This window comes from Pan paniscus, chromosome 12 (genome assembly GCF_029289425.2).
Source record: "Pan paniscus chromosome 12, NHGRI_mPanPan1-v2.0_pri, whole genome shotgun sequence".
In the NCBI taxonomy this organism is placed as follows: domain Eukaryota; kingdom Metazoa; phylum Chordata; class Mammalia; order Primates; family Hominidae; genus Pan; species Pan paniscus.
Genome location: NC_073261.2, coordinates 14,987,351 through 15,004,056, shown reverse-complemented (window position 1 = coordinate 15,004,056; position 16,706 = coordinate 14,987,351). Strand labels below are relative to the sequence as shown.

The 16,706-nt window shown below is 51.4% G+C and overlaps 1 protein-coding gene across 3 annotated transcripts in view; it reads left to right on the top strand.

Annotated features, from left to right (window-relative positions):
- The window catches only part of PSD4 (pleckstrin and Sec7 domain containing 4), a 46,106-nt gene extending 29,400 nt beyond the window's left edge, over positions 1-16,706 (top strand). For all 3 annotated transcript variants that reach the window (XM_034953534.4, XM_034953536.2, XM_034953535.3), the window contains 12 exons: positions 5,690-5,866; positions 6,325-6,405; positions 6,535-6,647; positions 6,869-6,927; positions 7,136-7,225; positions 9,115-9,158; positions 9,535-9,695; positions 10,950-11,020; positions 11,133-11,299; positions 12,124-12,268; positions 12,489-12,632; positions 14,945-16,706. In XM_034953534.4, the coding sequence (XP_034809425.1) occupies positions 5,690-5,866; positions 6,325-6,405; positions 6,535-6,647; positions 6,869-6,927; positions 7,136-7,225; positions 9,115-9,158; positions 9,535-9,695; positions 10,950-11,020; positions 11,133-11,299; positions 12,124-12,268; positions 12,489-12,632; positions 14,945-15,202 (1,510 nt within the window). In that variant the 3' untranslated portion in view covers positions 15,203-16,706. The remainder of the gene's footprint in view (positions 1-5,689; positions 5,867-6,324; positions 6,406-6,534; positions 6,648-6,868; positions 6,928-7,135; positions 7,226-9,114; positions 9,159-9,534; positions 9,696-10,949; positions 11,021-11,132; positions 11,300-12,123; positions 12,269-12,488; positions 12,633-14,944) is intronic.

Sequence of the window (16,706 nt, the reverse complement as noted above, 5' to 3'; positions counted from 1 at the left end):
CTCGGATCTCATCAAGTGGAGGTTTGATGGGGACCAAGGGAATGGATCTTGGGGCCCAACGTAGGATTGTGTAACCCCAGAACTGTGACCAGAAGTAGGAATAGGCCAACTGAGAAACCAACCTAGATGTCCACTTGTCCCAGAATGCTGCCTCAAGACTATCTGCCCCTGGGATCTCCACACTGAAAAAGGCATTTTGTTTTCTAATTGGCTGAATGTGAGTCACGTTAATGGGACTAGCAGGAACCAGCAGTGGTTCATGTCATGGACCTAATGGTGCAGTCCATGCAGGTTAGCTGTGGCAAGGGTGCCCTGAGTTCAGGGCCTTGAATGGTGGGGCCTGGAGGAGCTGGACCCGGGTCCTTACTCAGGGAAGAGACAGAGTCACAGCCAGACTGACTTAGCCTGGCCTGGGACCAGGAGAACCCCGAGAGGAAGGTATTCATGCAAAGTCTCCAGGTCTGGGGCCCTGCGCTTTCTCAGGTAAAGCACAGCCATGTTCCGAGTTTATCTCACCTCAGGTGGCAGGTGTGTCCATGTGAGGCCCCTAGCGTTGTTTTCTCCAATGCAAGTCACGTGGGATTGTCTCCCTCACCTGTCCTGTGGTCTTCCTATACCTCCTTGTCCCTTCCCCACCTCCCAGCTCTGGCTCTAGCCTCCACTCCTAGATCTGGAGCCTAGAAGGCTGTAAGGGGGCTGAGAACAGGAAGCTAGGTGGGCTCTAGTAATGGCAGCAGCTGGGGTAGTTCAGGAGGTGGTCCTCAGCCTCTCCCTTCCCCCACCTAGCAGCCTGGATGACAAGGAGACTGAGTGGTGACCTATGACCCAGTGTGAACAGGCCCGGGTGACCCTCAGCCGACTCAGAACCTCCAAGTCCAACACTAAGACTCTCAGATGTCACTCAATCCAATCTAAACCTGACTCTTCTGCTTCCCCCACAACGTCACAATCAGGTATTCTAGTTATTTAAGCATTCATTATCCAAGTGACACAGGAAGTTGAACCAGTAAGCAGGAGTCATCATAATATGAAAACGTTCCCTGATAAACAGACGAATAACATTAGGTTTCACTTAAGCACCCTCTCCACCTAACGCAGACGGGTCAGGGTCTTTGCTGGTGACTTCTCACTGCCTCTTGAGGCTCATGAACACTACACAATGCAGGAGAAACACAACAGAAGCTAACAGAAAAGTGTAAGTACAAATCCTGTCAAAAAACATGATTTCATAAGGTCTGTGAAAGTGATGTTGAAAGACCTCACAAGTCATGTGGAAAACCACTGACAAATCGGGAACCAAAAGAGATTGTCCAGTGAACAATGGAAGAGAAGAAAATAAAAATAAAGAATAAATTGTCACATCTAAAGAGAATTACTCGAAAAATCAACCGACGAAGCCCTAAAATATGCTTTTAAAAATGACCTAGTCAATTAGTGTTGTTACTAAAATAATACTTAGATGAGGGAGCACTTTGAAAAAAAAAAGTATGCAAATATAAATTATCATAAAATTGTACCCTTTATTTTTTTGTTTTGTTTTGGGACAGAGTTTTGCTCTTGCTGCCCAGGCTGAAGTGCAATGGTGCGATCTTGGCTCACTGCAACCTCTGCCTCCAGGGCTCAAGTGACTTTCCTGCCTTAGCCTTCCGAGTAGCTGGGATTACAGGCGTGTGCCACCATGCCTGGCTAATTTTTGTACTTTTAGTAGAGAGGGGGCTTCACCATGTTGGCCAGGCTGGTCTTGAACTCTTGATCAGACTTGTCTTGAACTCTCGAATCCACTCGCCTCAGCCTGTCAAAGTGCTGGGATTATAGGCCTGAGCCGCTGTGCCTGACCTCACTTTATTATATTATTTTATTTTATTTATTTATTTTTTTGAGATGGAGTCTTGCTCTGTGGCCCAGGCTGGAGTGCATTGGCGTGATCTCGGCTCACTGCAAACTCCGCCTCCCAAGTTCAGGCCATTCTCCTGCCTCAGCCTCCCTAGTAGCTGGGACTACAGGCGCCCACCACTGGGCCTGGCTAATTTTTTGTATTTTTAGTAGAGACAGGGTTTCACCGTGGTCTTGATCTCCTGACCTCGTGATCTGCCCGCCTTGGCCTCCTAAAGTGCTGAGATTATAGGCGTGAGCCACCACGCCCTGCCTATTTTATCTTTTTAACTTGAATTTTCTTTTCTTTCTTTTTTATAATTTTTATTTCCATAGGTTATTGGGGAACAAGCAGTGTTTGGTTGCATGAATAAGTTCTTGAATGGTGATTTGTGAGGTTTTGATGCACCCATCACCAGAGCAGTATACACTGCACCCTATTTGTAGTCTTTTATCCTTTAACCGCCTTTCACCCTTTACCCCTGAGTCTCCAAAGTCCATTGTGTCATTCTTATGCCTTTGCATCCTCATAGCTTAGTTCCCACTTATAAGTGAGAACATATGATGTTTGCGTTTCCATTCCTGAGTTACTTCACTTAGAATAATAGTCTCCAATCTCATCCAGGTTGCTGTGAATGCCATTAATTCATTCCTTTTTATGGCTAAGTAGTATTGAATCATATATATATATTCAATAATATATATGCATATTCAATCATATATGTGATTCAATTATATATAATTGAATATATAATAGTATATATATATATATATACACACACATACACACCACAGTTTCTTTATGCACTCATTGATTGATCGGCATGTGGGTTGGTTCCATGCTTTTGTGATTGCGAATTGTGCTGCTATAAGCATAAGCATGTGTATGCAAGTATATTTTTCTTATAATGACTTATTTTCCTCTGGGTAGATACCCAGTAGTGGGATTGCTGGATCAAATGGTAGTTCTACTTTTAGTTCTTTAAGGAATCTCCACACTGTTTTCCATAGTGATTGTATGAGTTTATATTCCCACCAGCAGTGTAGAAGTGTTCCCTGTTGACCTCATCCATGCCAACGTCTATTTTTTGATTTTTTGATTATGGGCTTTCTTGCAGGAGTCAGGTGTTATTGCAGTGTGGTTTTGATTTGCATTTCCCTGATCATTAGTGATGTTGAGCATTTTTTCATACATTTGTTGGCCATTTGTATATCTTCTTTTGAGAATTGTCTATTCATGTCCTTAGCCCACTTCTTGATGGGATTATTTGTTTTTTTCTTGTTGATTTGTTTGAGTTCATTGTAGATTCTGGATATTAGTCCTTTGTCAGATGTATAGATTGTGGAGATTTTTTCCCACTCTGTGGGTTTTCTATTTACTCTGCTGACTGTTCCTTTTGTCATGCAAAAGCTCTTCAGTTTAATTAAGTCCTGGCAATTTATCTTTGTTTTTATTGCATTTGCTTTTGGTTCTTGGTCATGAAATCCTTACCTAAGCCAATGTCTAGAAGGGTTTTTCCAATGTTATCTTCTAGAATTTTTATAGTTCCTGGTCTTAGATTTAAGTCCTTAATACATCTCGAGTTGTTTTTTGTGTAAGGTGAGAGATGAGGATCCAGTGTCATTCTCCTTCTTGTGGTTAGCCAATTATCCCAACACCATTTGTTGAAAAAGTGTGTCCTCCTTGTGGCTAGCCAATTATCCCAACACCATTTTTTGAAAAGTGTGTCCTTTCCCCACTTTATGTTTTTGTTTGCTTTGTTGAAGATCAGTTGGCTGTAAATTGTACACTTTAAATGGGTGAATTGGATGGTATGTGAATTATATTTCAAAATAGCTGTTATTATTATTTTTTTGAGGCAGGATCTCACTCTGTTGCCCAGCCTGGAGTGTGAGGTACAATCATGAATCACTGAAGCCTCAGCCTCCCAGGCTCAAGCGATCTTCCCACTTCAGCCTCCCAAGTAACTGGGACCACAGGCGTGTATCACTACACCCAGCTAATTTTTACTTATTTTTATTTTTTGTGGAGATGTGGTCTCACCATGTTGCCCAGGCAGACCACAAGGCTGGCCTCCAACTCTTGAGCTCAAGCAATCCTCCCACCTCGGCCTCCCAAAGTGCTGGGATTATAGGCATGAGCCACTGCACCCAGCCTGTTATTGTTTTTAATGGCCTTTATGATCTTACTGTGAAAATCAAGCATGAATGCAAGATGTCTTATCCAGCCAGAAAACTTGTGCTGGGAAAATTAAACTTTAGGCATTGTGTTTACTATAAGATTTAAATAAACTTATTTGTACATTTACCAAGATAAAGCTCCAAGTAAACCTTTTCATTATTTACTATGAAAGTATGTTCTCATTTTAGTTAGATTTAGTTACTTCTATTTTGGGTTGCGTGAACTTTAATTTTTGGCATGAAGAACCTTCCCTTTTCAGAGGCTGGAACTTCTCTGGCTACCAAGCCTCTGAACCTCTCCACAGGGCAGCCTAGTTTCCAGATGCATAAGGAAGATGGTTCTTTGGTTTCTGGCACTGATTGACATTCTGTCACCATCACCCAAAGACCTTGTGATGGCCATGGGGTTAACCCTCCCATTAACCCTGACCCAGCTGTGTTAGATAGTGAGGGGGTTTAAGTGAATTCTAATGTTATATATCTGTTTATTAGGGATTGTTTTCTTTTTTTTTTCTTTTAGACGGCATCTTGCTCTGTTGCCCAGGCTGGTGTGCAGTGTCACAATATCAGCTCACTGGAATTTCCGCCTCCTGGGTTCAAGTGATTCTCCTGCCTTAGCCTCCTGAGTAGCTGGGACTACAGGCATGTGCCACCCTGCCTAATTTTTGTATTTTTAGTAGAGACAGCGTTTCGCCATGATGGCCAGGCTGGCTTCGAACTCCTGGCCTCAAGTGATCCACCTGCCTTGGCCTCCCAAAGCAGTAGGATTACAGGCTGAGTACTGCGCCCAGGCCCCTGGAATGTTTTCATATTATGATGTCTTCTGCTTACCAGTTCAACTTCCTAACTGTATCACTTGGATAATTAATGTTTAAATAACTAGAATACCCCACACTTGATTGTAATGTTGTCGGGGAAGCAGAAGAGTCAGGTAAAGATTAGACAGAGTGACATCTGAGAGTCTTAGTGCTGGACTGGGAGGTTCTGAGTCGGCTGGGGGTCACCCGGGCCTGTTCACACTGGGTCATATGTCACCACTCAGTCTCCTTGTCATCCAGGCTGCTAGGTGGGGGAAGGGAGAGGCTGAGGACCACCTCCTGAACTACCCCAGCTGCTGCCATTACTAGAGCCCACCTAGCTTCCTGTTCTCAGCTCATCCTTACAGGTTTCTTGGCTCCAGATCTAGGAGTGGAGGCTAGAGCCAGAGCTGGGAGGTGGGGAAGGGACAAGGAGGTATAGGAAGACCACAGGACAGGTGAGGGAGACAATCCCACGTGCCTTGCATTGGAGAAAACAACGCTAGGGGCCTCACAGGGATGCACCTGCAACCTGAGGTGAGATAAACTCGGAACATGGCTGTGCTTTACCTGAGAAAGCGCAGGGCCCCAGACCTGGAGACCTTGCATGAATACCTTCCTCTCAGGGTTCTCCTGGTCCCAGGCCAGGCTAAGTCAGTCTGGCTGTGACTCTGTCTCTTCCCTGAGTAAGGGCCTGGGTCCAGCTCCTCCAGGCCCCACCATTCAAGGCGCTGAGCTCGGGGAACTCTTGCCACAACTGACCTGCAAGAACACTTGACCCAGAGCTCCTGCATGTCTATCTCAAGTGAGAATCTGAGGACACCGATGAACTCTTCTAGGCTTCCTGGGAGCCCTATGACCCAAGCACGGTCCCCAGAGGAAGGCCAGAGACCACCAGCTGGAGACAAGCTAGCTAATGGCGTCAGGAACAACAAGGTAGCCTGGAACTTGGCCTCACGCCTCTATCGCCTGGAGGGCTTCCGGAAGTCTGAAGTGGCTGCCTACCTGCAGAAGAAGTAAGGGGCTTTGAGCCTGGGGAAGGCCGGAGGCTGAGGCAGCCAGGGAGGAGCTGCTGAAGGGCTCCCTCCACTGGCCACCCTCCCCTTCCCGTCCCTGCCCTGTTCCCTTCCCATCTCCCCTCCTAATTTTTCCCCCATACCCTCACTGTATCTGCTGCTTACTCTCAGTCATGGTCCCCATGGTCTCCACACCCTTGGTCCTTGGTCCCCACTGCCTTGCCAACCAGACTCCACAGGTCTCTCCCAGTGTCTCCCAGTGTACACGGAATAGGGTAGCAGGGCATACCAGACCCTGGCTGCCCCCTTGCCCTGTCAGGACCCAAGGCCCAGCGTGCCTGCACCCTTCCCTTGCTCACCCCCACCGCATAATGTGTGCAGGCCCTGGGGGCCCCAGTGCATCTGCGGCCCCAGCCCAGGCCCCTGGTGCAGACTCCATGCCCCTTTTCCCTCTGCAGCAATGACTTTAGCAGGGCTGTGGCTGAGGAGTACTTGTCCTTCTTCCAGTTTGGAGGCCAGAGCCTGGACCGAGCCCTCCGGTAATGTCTTTGGGCCCTCTCTGGCGAGGCTGTGGAGGATGGCATGGGGCAGTGGCACCAGCCTGAGGCTGGGATCTGATTGGCCCTAAGCTCCCGGGCTCTGTCCTTGACCCTGGCCCTCCTTTGCAGGAGCTTCCTCCAGGCCTTGGTGCTCAGTGGGGAGACTCAGGAACGGGAGCGAATCCTCTACCAGTTCTCCAGACGCTTCCACCATTGCAATCCGGGGATCTTCCCCTCAGTAGGTAGGGAGGGGCTGGCCCTGACAGCAAAGCAGGGAAACTTTGGGGTGCCCATGTCTGCTTGGGAGTTCAATAGGTGACAGTGAACTGGTGGGAGTATGTTGGGGGCTGTGGAGAATGGAAGCATTCCAGGGGTTCTTCGGTTACCCCACGCAGTGTGGGCAGAGGAAACAGGAGCCCTGGTTCCAATGAGCTTTCTCTCCACTTACCTATCTCTGGGGCAGATTCTGTACACACCTTGACATGTGCAATCATGCTCCTTAACACAGACCTGCATGGACAGGTAAGACGGTGGAGAGAGTCCCTGTGGGAACTGAGGCTGTGGCAAGGGGTGCGGGGAGGAGAAGACCAGAGGCCTGAGACCGGGCAGGGAACACCCCTGAGGGATGTGGGCCTGGGGAGCTGGAAAGGGTTCCATGGTTGCTGGCTGGGAGGTTATTCTATTGGGATGGGGTGTGTGCTCGAGTCATCCCACTTGTCCGTGGCTACAGAACATTGGGAAGAGCATGAGCTGCCAGGAATTCATAACCAACCTGAATGGGCTGAGGGATGGCGGGAACTTCCCCAAGGAGCTGCTGAAGGTATGTGCCACGGGGTCTTCTTATGAGCCTCATGTAGGACCTGGAGCCTTGGTTCTTTGTTCCAAGGGAGATGCTGAGCTTGGGACTGGCTTTGCCAAAATATCCTTGAGAGAACAGGACTTGTTTATTGAAGGGCTAGTAAAAGTGTATTCCCTGGCTGGCAGCATCAGAAGCATCTTGGAATTTGTTATCCATGCAAATCTGCAGGCTCCCTGTGCTGGACTTATTGAATCAGACTCTCTGAGATTGGGACCCCTAAAATATTTTCTTAAGTTTTCAAGTCATTCTTACCCCTTCAAAGTCTGAGAAGGGCAAAGCTACACATGGTGAAAGTCTGGAGCTCAGACTTGGGAGCCTGGTGTTCCTGGGTTTGAATTCTAGTCTTGGGCAATTTGCCCCCTCTTGGCCAGCTCAAGTTCTTCCTGAGAGTATTAACCACTTACCATGCCATTATCAAGATGAAATGAAATCTTCCAAGTGCTCAGCATGGTGCTTGGCACATAGCATGTGTGTCATAAGCAATTAAAATCATTTGCTGTTTCATCACAGTCACGCATCACTTAACGATGAAGGTGTGTTCTGAGAAATGCATCGTTGGGCATTTTCACTATTGTGTGAACATTATAGAGTGAACCTACACAAACCTAGATGTACAGCTCACTGCACACCAGGGCTATATGGGATAGTCTATTGCTTCTGGGCTACAAACCTGTATGGCATGCGGCTGTACTTAATACTGCAAGCAATTCTAACACACTGCTGTATTTGTATATCTAAACATAGAAAAGGTATAATAAAAACATGATAGAAAAGATTAAAAATGATACACCTGTATAGGACAGCTCCATCACAATCTTACAGGACCACTATCATGTATGCAGTTCATCCTGGACTGAACCATCATGATGCTGTTATATGGTACATGGCTGTACTTCATGAACATTTACTGAACACCGACTATGTGCCAGACTTCTTGCTAGGCATCGCAAGAGCTATAGAAGCAAGCGAGATAACATCTACGTTAATATGTCAAACTTTTAGTGCATCATTCATTCATTTACTGCACATTCATTGTGGGGATTGGTCAGCCAGTTTCTTCTCCATCAGATCCCTCCCAGTAGAATGCCATGTAGGTAATTCATTTCTCCTCCATGAGAACTAGTTAAGGCCTCACTAAGCATGGGCAGGACAGGGACTTGTCTGCCTTGGTCATCATCTTTTTTTTTTTTTGAGATGGAGTCTCATCCTGCACTGTCGCGGGAGTGCAGTGGTGTGATCTTGGCTCACTGCAACCTCCGCCTCCCGGGTTCAAGCAATTCTCTTGCCTCAGCCTCCTGAGTAGCTGGTATTACAGGTGTGCACCACCACGCCCAGCTAATTTTTTGTATTTTTAGTAGAGACAGGGTTTCATCATGTTGGCCAGGCTGGTCTTGAACTCCTGACTTCAAGTGATCCACCCGCCTCGGCCTCCCAAAGTGCAGGGATTAGAGGTGTGAGCCACCGCGCCTGGCAGGTCATCTTTATGTCTCTAGCACCCAGCATAGTGCTTGTCGCTGGGAAATACTCCAGAAATACTTTGTTGCACAGATGGATGGATGGATGGATGGATGGATGGATGGATGGATGGATGGTTGGATGGATGGATGGTTGGATGGATGGATGGATGGATGGATGGATGGATGGTTGGATGGATGGATGGATGGATGGATGGATGGATGGATGGTTGGATGGATGGATGGATGCTTGCTTACTCAAGGAGGAAGGGCACCTATGCTGTGGGTGGAGGAGGCAGGCTGTACACATGCCCCTATCCTACCTCTGCCAGACAAAGAGACTTTAGGCTCCACAGCCCTGAGGCTCCCCTGCCCACCTGTGTGCTTCTGTTCCAGGCCCTCTACTGGTCTATCCGCAGCGAGAAGCTCGAGTGGGCCGTGTGAGTGAGACTCCCTTTCCCCTCTCCCTCTCACCCCTCTCCCCTGTCTTTGGGCTGTCCTCCCTCTGTCACCCACCCGAGAGTTAGAGAAACTCAGATAGTGCTCCCCTTGGAGTGGGGCAAAGCCAGAGGCAGGGCTCTGGGGAGAGAGCATAGAGGAGCCCAAGTAATACCGGAGGGCCAGAGGTAGTGGGGCGTGGGGTATGGCAGAATTTTCAGGAATTGATGGGCTCACTGTGAAGGAGGACTCCTTGTGGGGGGTCCTGGGGTGTGGCTTCCCAGGAAAAGAGAGGTTGCTAAGGCTCTGGGAGGCAATGGATACCTCCCAGTTCTCTTTGCATAGTCAGCACTTCCAGCCCGATTCTCTGATGTTCAGGGATGAAGAAGACACAGCCAGACCTGAGAAGGCCCAGCCGTCCCTGCCAGCTGGCAAGATGAGCAAGCCCTTCCTTCAGCTGGCTCAGGATCCCACAGTGCCCACCTACAAGCAGGGCATCCTGGCTCGGAAAATGCATCAAGATGCAGACGGCAAGAAGAGTGAGTGTCTGCTGCCCACAAACAGGGTGGCGTGCTGGGAGCAGCCCTGCTCAGGGACCTGTGCCGATGCATGCACAGGTGTGCAGAGAGACGGCCTGCGTTGAGGACAGGCAGCCAGCCCATGTTCCTTCCTCAGTGCGTACTGAACAGTGACCATGTGCTGGATGCTGTGTGAGGCACTAGAGGGTAGGTAGGAGAACCCAGACAAAACAGGCCTAGTTATTCCTGGGCCCCAGAGTCCCTGTAGTAAGGTAGAGATTAGACAAGTGTGTCAATGTCTGCGAAAAAAATGTAGCAAGAGCTGAGTGTCTAGGAGCTGAATCAAGTGAGGAGAAAAAGGTTTTTGGTTTTTTTTTGGAAGCGGGATGTGGCTACAGGGAGAGGTAAGGCTTCTGGTAAGTGATGGTATCTGCACTGAACTTTGGAGGAGAAGAGGGTCTGGAATTTGGAAGCTGGGCAGAGGGCATCCCCCACAGAGAAAACAGCAAGCCGAGTTTGCTCAGAACATGGGGTGTGTGAAAGGGAGGTACACTTGAGGCAAAATTGCCAGGGCCTGCATTTGGGTCTTATTCCACAGGCAGCTGAAGGCTTTTGATTATGGCACGGACATGACCAGAGTGGTGATCTCAGCAGACTAATGTGCAAGCACAGATTGAATAGGCTGGGGCGACCAGGATGGGAACTAGCATTGGCTGTGAAGCCGCCGGGGCCCTAGGGCTGCCTTTTGTCCAAGGAGCTTAGAATGGATCTTACCACACAAGACCAGGGTGGAGAGGTAGGGGGAAAAGAGGGCAGGTGGTGCTCAGAGTGGGGTACACAGGGAAGGGCACCCCAAAGCTGGGCCCTGCGCCCTTGAGCCCCTCTAGATGGGTATGCAAGGTCAAGATCATCCTGCAGGGACTGGAAAGCTGTCTGGGAGGAGCTGTGTTTGTGCCTGGGTGTTTGCCACTACTTGGGGTAGTGGGTGTGTGTTTGGAGTTGGAGAGAAGATGATCTGTATGAATATCTATATTTGGATGTGAGTGGTTCTATGGTTTTGTTTCCAGGGGGGCATTGCCTGTGTGTGGAGAGACTCTATATGTTTGTTTACGATTGTATGTGTTTTCTTGTGTTGGCATGTTCTGCATTTGTGTGCATCCTGGTGAGAGACTGGAGGCGGTGTGAGGGGCAGGGGGCATATGCACACTTGCGTGTGTCTGAGTGTGTCTGGATGCTGGTGCCCCCACCTACATTTGTGTTCTGTTCCTGGAACAGCGCCATGGGGCAAGCGTGGCTGGAAGATGTTCCACACCTTACTGCGAGGGATGGTTCTCTACTTCCTGAAGGTAGGAAAGGAGCCAACACCCCTGTCACAATGGGAGACTGAGAGAGGCCCAGAACAGTCTGGAGGGTGGGCAGCTGATGATAACCTCTTCTCTGAGCCCCTGTGACTGGTAGCAGGGAGAAGACCACTGCTTGGAGGAGGAGAGCTTGGTGGGGCAGATGGTGGATGAGCCCGTGGGGGTGCACCACTCGCTGGCCACCCCCGCCACCCATTACACCAAGAAGCCGCACGTCTTCCAGCTGCGCACGGCTGACTGGCGCCTCTACCTCTTCCAGGCACCGTAAGTCCCTGGGGTGGGAGACTGTGGCAAGGCCTTGCCCTGCCCTAGTTCTCTCTCCCCTGACCCTGCTGACACCTGAGGCTTGTGGGCCCCAGGGGGTCCTGGTGGGAATGGCCGTATGATCAGAAATTCTTAGAAAGCGGCAGCAGGAAGAGGAGCTGGGGACCAGGGATGAAGCCCAGGCATTGCCTACTTCCTCCCCATCCTTGGCCAACTTTGCCAGCACAGTATGCCTTTTCCTTGTCAGTGGGATAAAGCCTCCCAGTTCAGAACACAGGATTCTGGGAAGTTGCTAATGATTGACCATATCTGGCATTTGTTATAAAATCTGTCACCTTCTCAGATTGTCCTCTTTATTTTTTATTGTTTATTTTTGAGAGAGTCTCGCTCTGTCGTCCTGGCTGGAGTGCAGTGACTCTTACCTCGGCTCACTGCAACCTCCGCCTCCCGGGTTCAAGCGATTCTCATGCCTGAGCCTCCCGAGTAGCTGGGATTAAAGGCGGGCGCCACCGCGCCTGGCTAATTTGTGTATTTTTAGTAGAGACGGGGTTTCACCATGTTGACCAGGCTGGTCTCGAACTCCTGACCTCAGGTGATCCGCCTGCCAAGGCGTTGCCACCGCACCGGGCCTCCAAATTTTCCTCTTTATTGATAAGAAATGCCACAGTCAGAGGTCGAGTGCCCTGCTAGTGGCAGGGCTCTAACTATGGGAGGCTGAGTTCTGAGCAGCTGGCCAGCTGTGCAACCAGCCACAGGAGGGGGCGGGAGGAGGGTGACAGGACGGACTCTGTGTCCCCGGGGACCAACGACCTCCTTTGCCCCAGCACTGCCAAGGAGATGAGCTCCTGGATCGCGCGCATCAACTTGGCTGCGGCCACGCACTCCGCGCCGCCCTTCCCCGCCGCTGTGGGCTCCCAGCGCAGATTCGTGCGGCCCATCCTGCCCGTGGGCCCCGCCCAGAGCTCCCTGGTATGGCCTCCGGGAAGGGGTGGGGTGCGGTGGAATTGGGAATGTGCACCTGGAGCCCCAGGACTAACTCGGGGAGGCTGGAGGCGGGCTGCGCACTCGGCCTGGGAACTGAGGTGACCAGGAGGGCGGCACACCCGGGCCCGGAAAGCGGCACACCCGGGCCCGGAAAGCGGTGGAGGGGACGCCCGGGACAGCGTCCCTCACCGCCTGCTGCTCGCAGGAGGAGCAGCATCGATCCCACGAGAACTGCCTGGACGCTGCCTCGGACGACCTGCTGGATCTGCAGAGGAACTTACCGGAGCGGCGGGGCCGTAGCCGCGAGCTGGAGGAGTATCGCCTGCGGAAGGAGTACCTGGAGTACGAGGTGAGGGGCCGAGCCCACCTCCCCGCCGCTGCGCAGGACCCTCTCCGCCCTCTCGTGGCTGCCTCGGTCCCTGCAGCCGTCACTGCCCTGACCGCGCCGGGGCGGGGAGAGGCGCTTGTGTGAAGGCGAGGCCCGTGTGCGCCATCTGCAAAGGGGCAGGGGCTCCCACATGGACACCCGCGTGCACGGGCATGCACAAAGAGTGTGTGTCCCCATGCACTTAGGCCTGTCACCTCTTGTCCTGGGGGCACATAGCAGCTGCTTGTCTGGAAACACCCATAGCAGATGTTATTTTACAGTTTTCTTTCTCCTAAGAGTATATTTGGCTTTTCCCAAGTTGAAGGAAAAACTGTATTTCAGCTCAACTGTTCCTTCTAATACCTACCAAATATTAATAGGTAGTATTTATGGAGTTTGTCTTCCTTGCATGGATTGTCTCATTCAATTAACAGCTCTGGGTAGGTACTGTTATCCTCATTTTAAGGATGAGGAAACTGAGGCACAGAGAAATTAAACTACTCTTCCAAATCTGGTAAATTTACATGCTGCTCTAAATGCCCCGTTTATGGTCTTAACTAAGAAATGACCGTGTTTTTTTGTTTTTGTTTTTGTTTTTGAGACAAAGTCTCACTCTGTCGCCCAGGCTGGAGTGCAGTGGCTCGATCTCAGCTCCCTGCAACCTCCGCCTCCCAGGTTCAAGCGATTCTCCTGCCTCAGCCTCCTGAGTAGCTGGGATTACAGGTGTGAGCCACCACACCTGGATAATTTTTGTATTTTTAGTAGAGACAGGGGTTCACCATGTTGGCAAAGCTGGACTTGAACTCCTGGCCTTGAGTGGTCTGCCTGCCTCAGCCTTCCAAAGTGCTGGGGTTACAGGTGTGATCCACTGCCCCTGGCCAGTAATGACTTTTGTTGACTCTACAGCCCACGTTGAAATGTTTTATCCCTTAGTCTCCCCCAACCCTCACCCATCCACCCACACTCCCCAATTCTGCTTTGGTGTGACGTCAGTTCATCTGGGATCCTAACACTGGGTGCCTGCTTCAGGGGTCCTGGGTGCCTGCTTAGGGTGAGGGCCCACTGGGCAGGAAGGGTAGGTGAATGCAATGTGAAAATAGAGGGAATCAGAGGCCACCCAGAGGCAGAGACCAGGAAGTGGGAATCAACATCGCCTCCTGCCTGTCCCCGCTGTGCCCGCATGCAGCCCTCTGCCTGTCTTTCAAGGTCCCAGGCTATCCCTTGGCTTGTTGGTTGTATCCATGGCTGTGAACTCCCCACTTCTCAGAGGCCTCAGGGTGTGGCTGTGAGGACCCAACCTCTTCCTCCCACTGACCAGCTGGGACCTTTAGCAAGCCACCAGCCCTCCCTTCCGCAATGATCTGTTCCCCCTCCCAGGGCTGGCATGAGGATCCAATGGGATGGAGGGTGAGGAAGCACTTTGTAAACTGGAAACCATATCCCAAGGATGCTAGCTGCAGGGGCCTTAGGAATACAGTGTTGAGTAGATGAGGGTAGTTAGCATCATGCTCCACAGATGCCAATTGTTAAAATGCTATTTAGACTCAATTAGGGCTGTACAGATGTGAGCTCTTTGTGTGTAGGGCTGCAAAGATCTCAGGCATAGTGGGTGACACATCTTTTAGTGCCTCAAAGATGGAACATGGCATAGAGATGTTAGTTACAGCACTCCAAGGGGTTGGTTATTATTAGAACAGGGCTGGGCTGATATGTGTCATTATAATACTATCCAGAGGTGTGCTCTGCAGTCTGCTTATCCAAGCATTATACTGACACTCACTGTTGGTCCAGCCCTCTTTCTGTTGAGGTCTGTATCGCCATAGCTTCTGTTGAGGTCTGTATCGCCATAGCTTCTGCTGAGGTCTGTATCGCCATAGCTTCTGCTGAGGTCTGTATCGCCATAGCTTCTGCTGAGGTCTGTATCGCCATAGCTTCTGCTGAGGTCTGTATCGCCATAGCTTCTGCTGAGGTCTGTATCGCCATAGCTTCTGCTGAGGTCTGTATCGCCATAGCTTCTGCTGAGGTCTGTATCGCCATAGCTTCTGCTGAGGTCTGTATCGCCATAGCTTCTGCTGAGGTCTGTATCGCCATAGCTTCTGCTGAGGTCTGTATCGCCATAGCTTCTGCTGAGGTCTGTATCGCCATAGCTTCTGTTGAGGTCTGTATCGCCATAGCTTCTGTTGAGGTCTGTATTGCCATAGCTTCATGTACCTGTGAGCTGTCCCTCACGATTCTAGCCTCCTCCCAACCTGGAGCCAGGATGGTGCTAAGGTGGTGGGGCCTGTGTGTTGCAGAAAACCCGCTACGAGACCTACGTGCAGCTGCTGGTGGCCCGCCTGCACTGCCCCTCTGATGCTCTGGACCTTTGGGAGGAGCAGCTGGGGAGGGAAGCTGGAGGCACTCGGGAGCCCAAGCTCAGCCTGAAGAAGTCCCACTCGAGCCCGTCCCTGCACCAGGATGAGGCTCCCACCACGGCCAAGGTGAAGCGCAACATCTCAGAGCGCAGAACCTACCGGAAGATCATCCCTAAGCGGAACCGCAATCAGCTGTGAAGCCAGCACCACCTCAGAGACACTGTCCCCTGCTCCAGGGTAGACCTGAGATGAACCTCCCTGGAGGAGACTTATTTCAATGAGTCCACCATGACGGATGAGGCACCTCCTTTCCCTGCTGAAGGACAAACCTTGTTTCCCTGTGGCCCTCATTCTTGTGCTCACTGAAGCTTTCCTAATATTGCTGTGCTCCCCACCACCCCCATGGCAGTCCCTCCGCAGCCCCAGTCCCTGGCCACACCCAAGGGAAGAGGGAGGTGAGGACTTGACTTTCCTCCCAGAGCTCAGCTCATGTCACCCTCCAGGCCCCAGAATCCAGAGTGGCCTCATTTCCTAGACTTGCTGAGAACTCAGCACTTGTTTGAGAACCAGTGCTTATGTGGTGTGCCCTTGGCTTCTGGGGGAGAGCTTGGGGCAGCAGAGGCCCCTGGGCAGCCCAGCCAGGGGAGCCACAGCCCCGAGGATGGTCTTGCTCTGGGAATTAGGTGACCTTCCTGGGGAGGCCCCAGGAGAGTGAATCAGGGACTCTTGAGAAATTCCTAACCAGCCTCCTGTGACCCAGGGAGCAGGGTTGCTAAGGTCCTGCCCACTGAGGGGACAGCCTTCTGGGCAGGGACCTCGGGGGGCTTCAAGGGCTCTGCACGGCTGTGGGGCCCCGTGCCTTTGTCTCCTTGTGTCTCCTTTCCCCCGAAGTAGATGAAACAGTCTCACATACCCAACTGCTCATCAACAGAGCAGAGCTGATGGCATGAGTGAGGGCTGGGCGGGGTGGGGCCTCCAGAGCTTTGCAGGGAACCCTGGAACCCTAGGAACAAGGAGCCTTTGTTCCAACAGAGCAGAGAAGGAGGTTCTCTATGTTCAGACCACTGGAGAGGATAGAGAGGTAAAAGGTGGCGACAGTTTCCCTTAGGGGTCTGCCTGGCAGGAGCCACAGCTCAGGAGAGTTGTGAGGGATGGGACGGAGGCTGGCGACCAGGCGAGGCCTAGGCCAGGCTCGGGAGACTTTTCTGTGCTCCTTTCTACACATGCCTTAAACCTTCCTTCCTGTGGGGTGCCTGGACCCCTTCCCCATCTCTGGCAGCTCAGAGGGTCTCTGCTGCTCTCCCCTGGGAAATCCCCTCATCCTGCCCTCTGGCTGCCTCCCAGCTGGGCTTGTTCTCTGAGGGAGGTTCCGGAGACTCATGGACTTGGGGCTCTGCCTGTAGGAAGGAGGCTGGGCCGGAGGGACCAGCCACCATTGTCTCTGTTCAGCCAAGTGTGCAAGTGGGCTGCCCGCCAAGAGGGGGCCTCTGCTACCCGCTGCTGCCTGCCGGCTGACGCACTGCCTCCCCAGCCTTCCTGCTAGGCCACCCTCCTCCCTTCCCATGCTTGTAACCAGCTCTGGGGCTTGCACCTCCACAAAGTAAGGTTGGCCCTTGGAGGCCATGTTTGGGTCTCCGGCCAGGGCCTAGGTCTAGGCCATGCACCCAATGGGTGCACAATAAATAACAGGTCAACAAAGAGG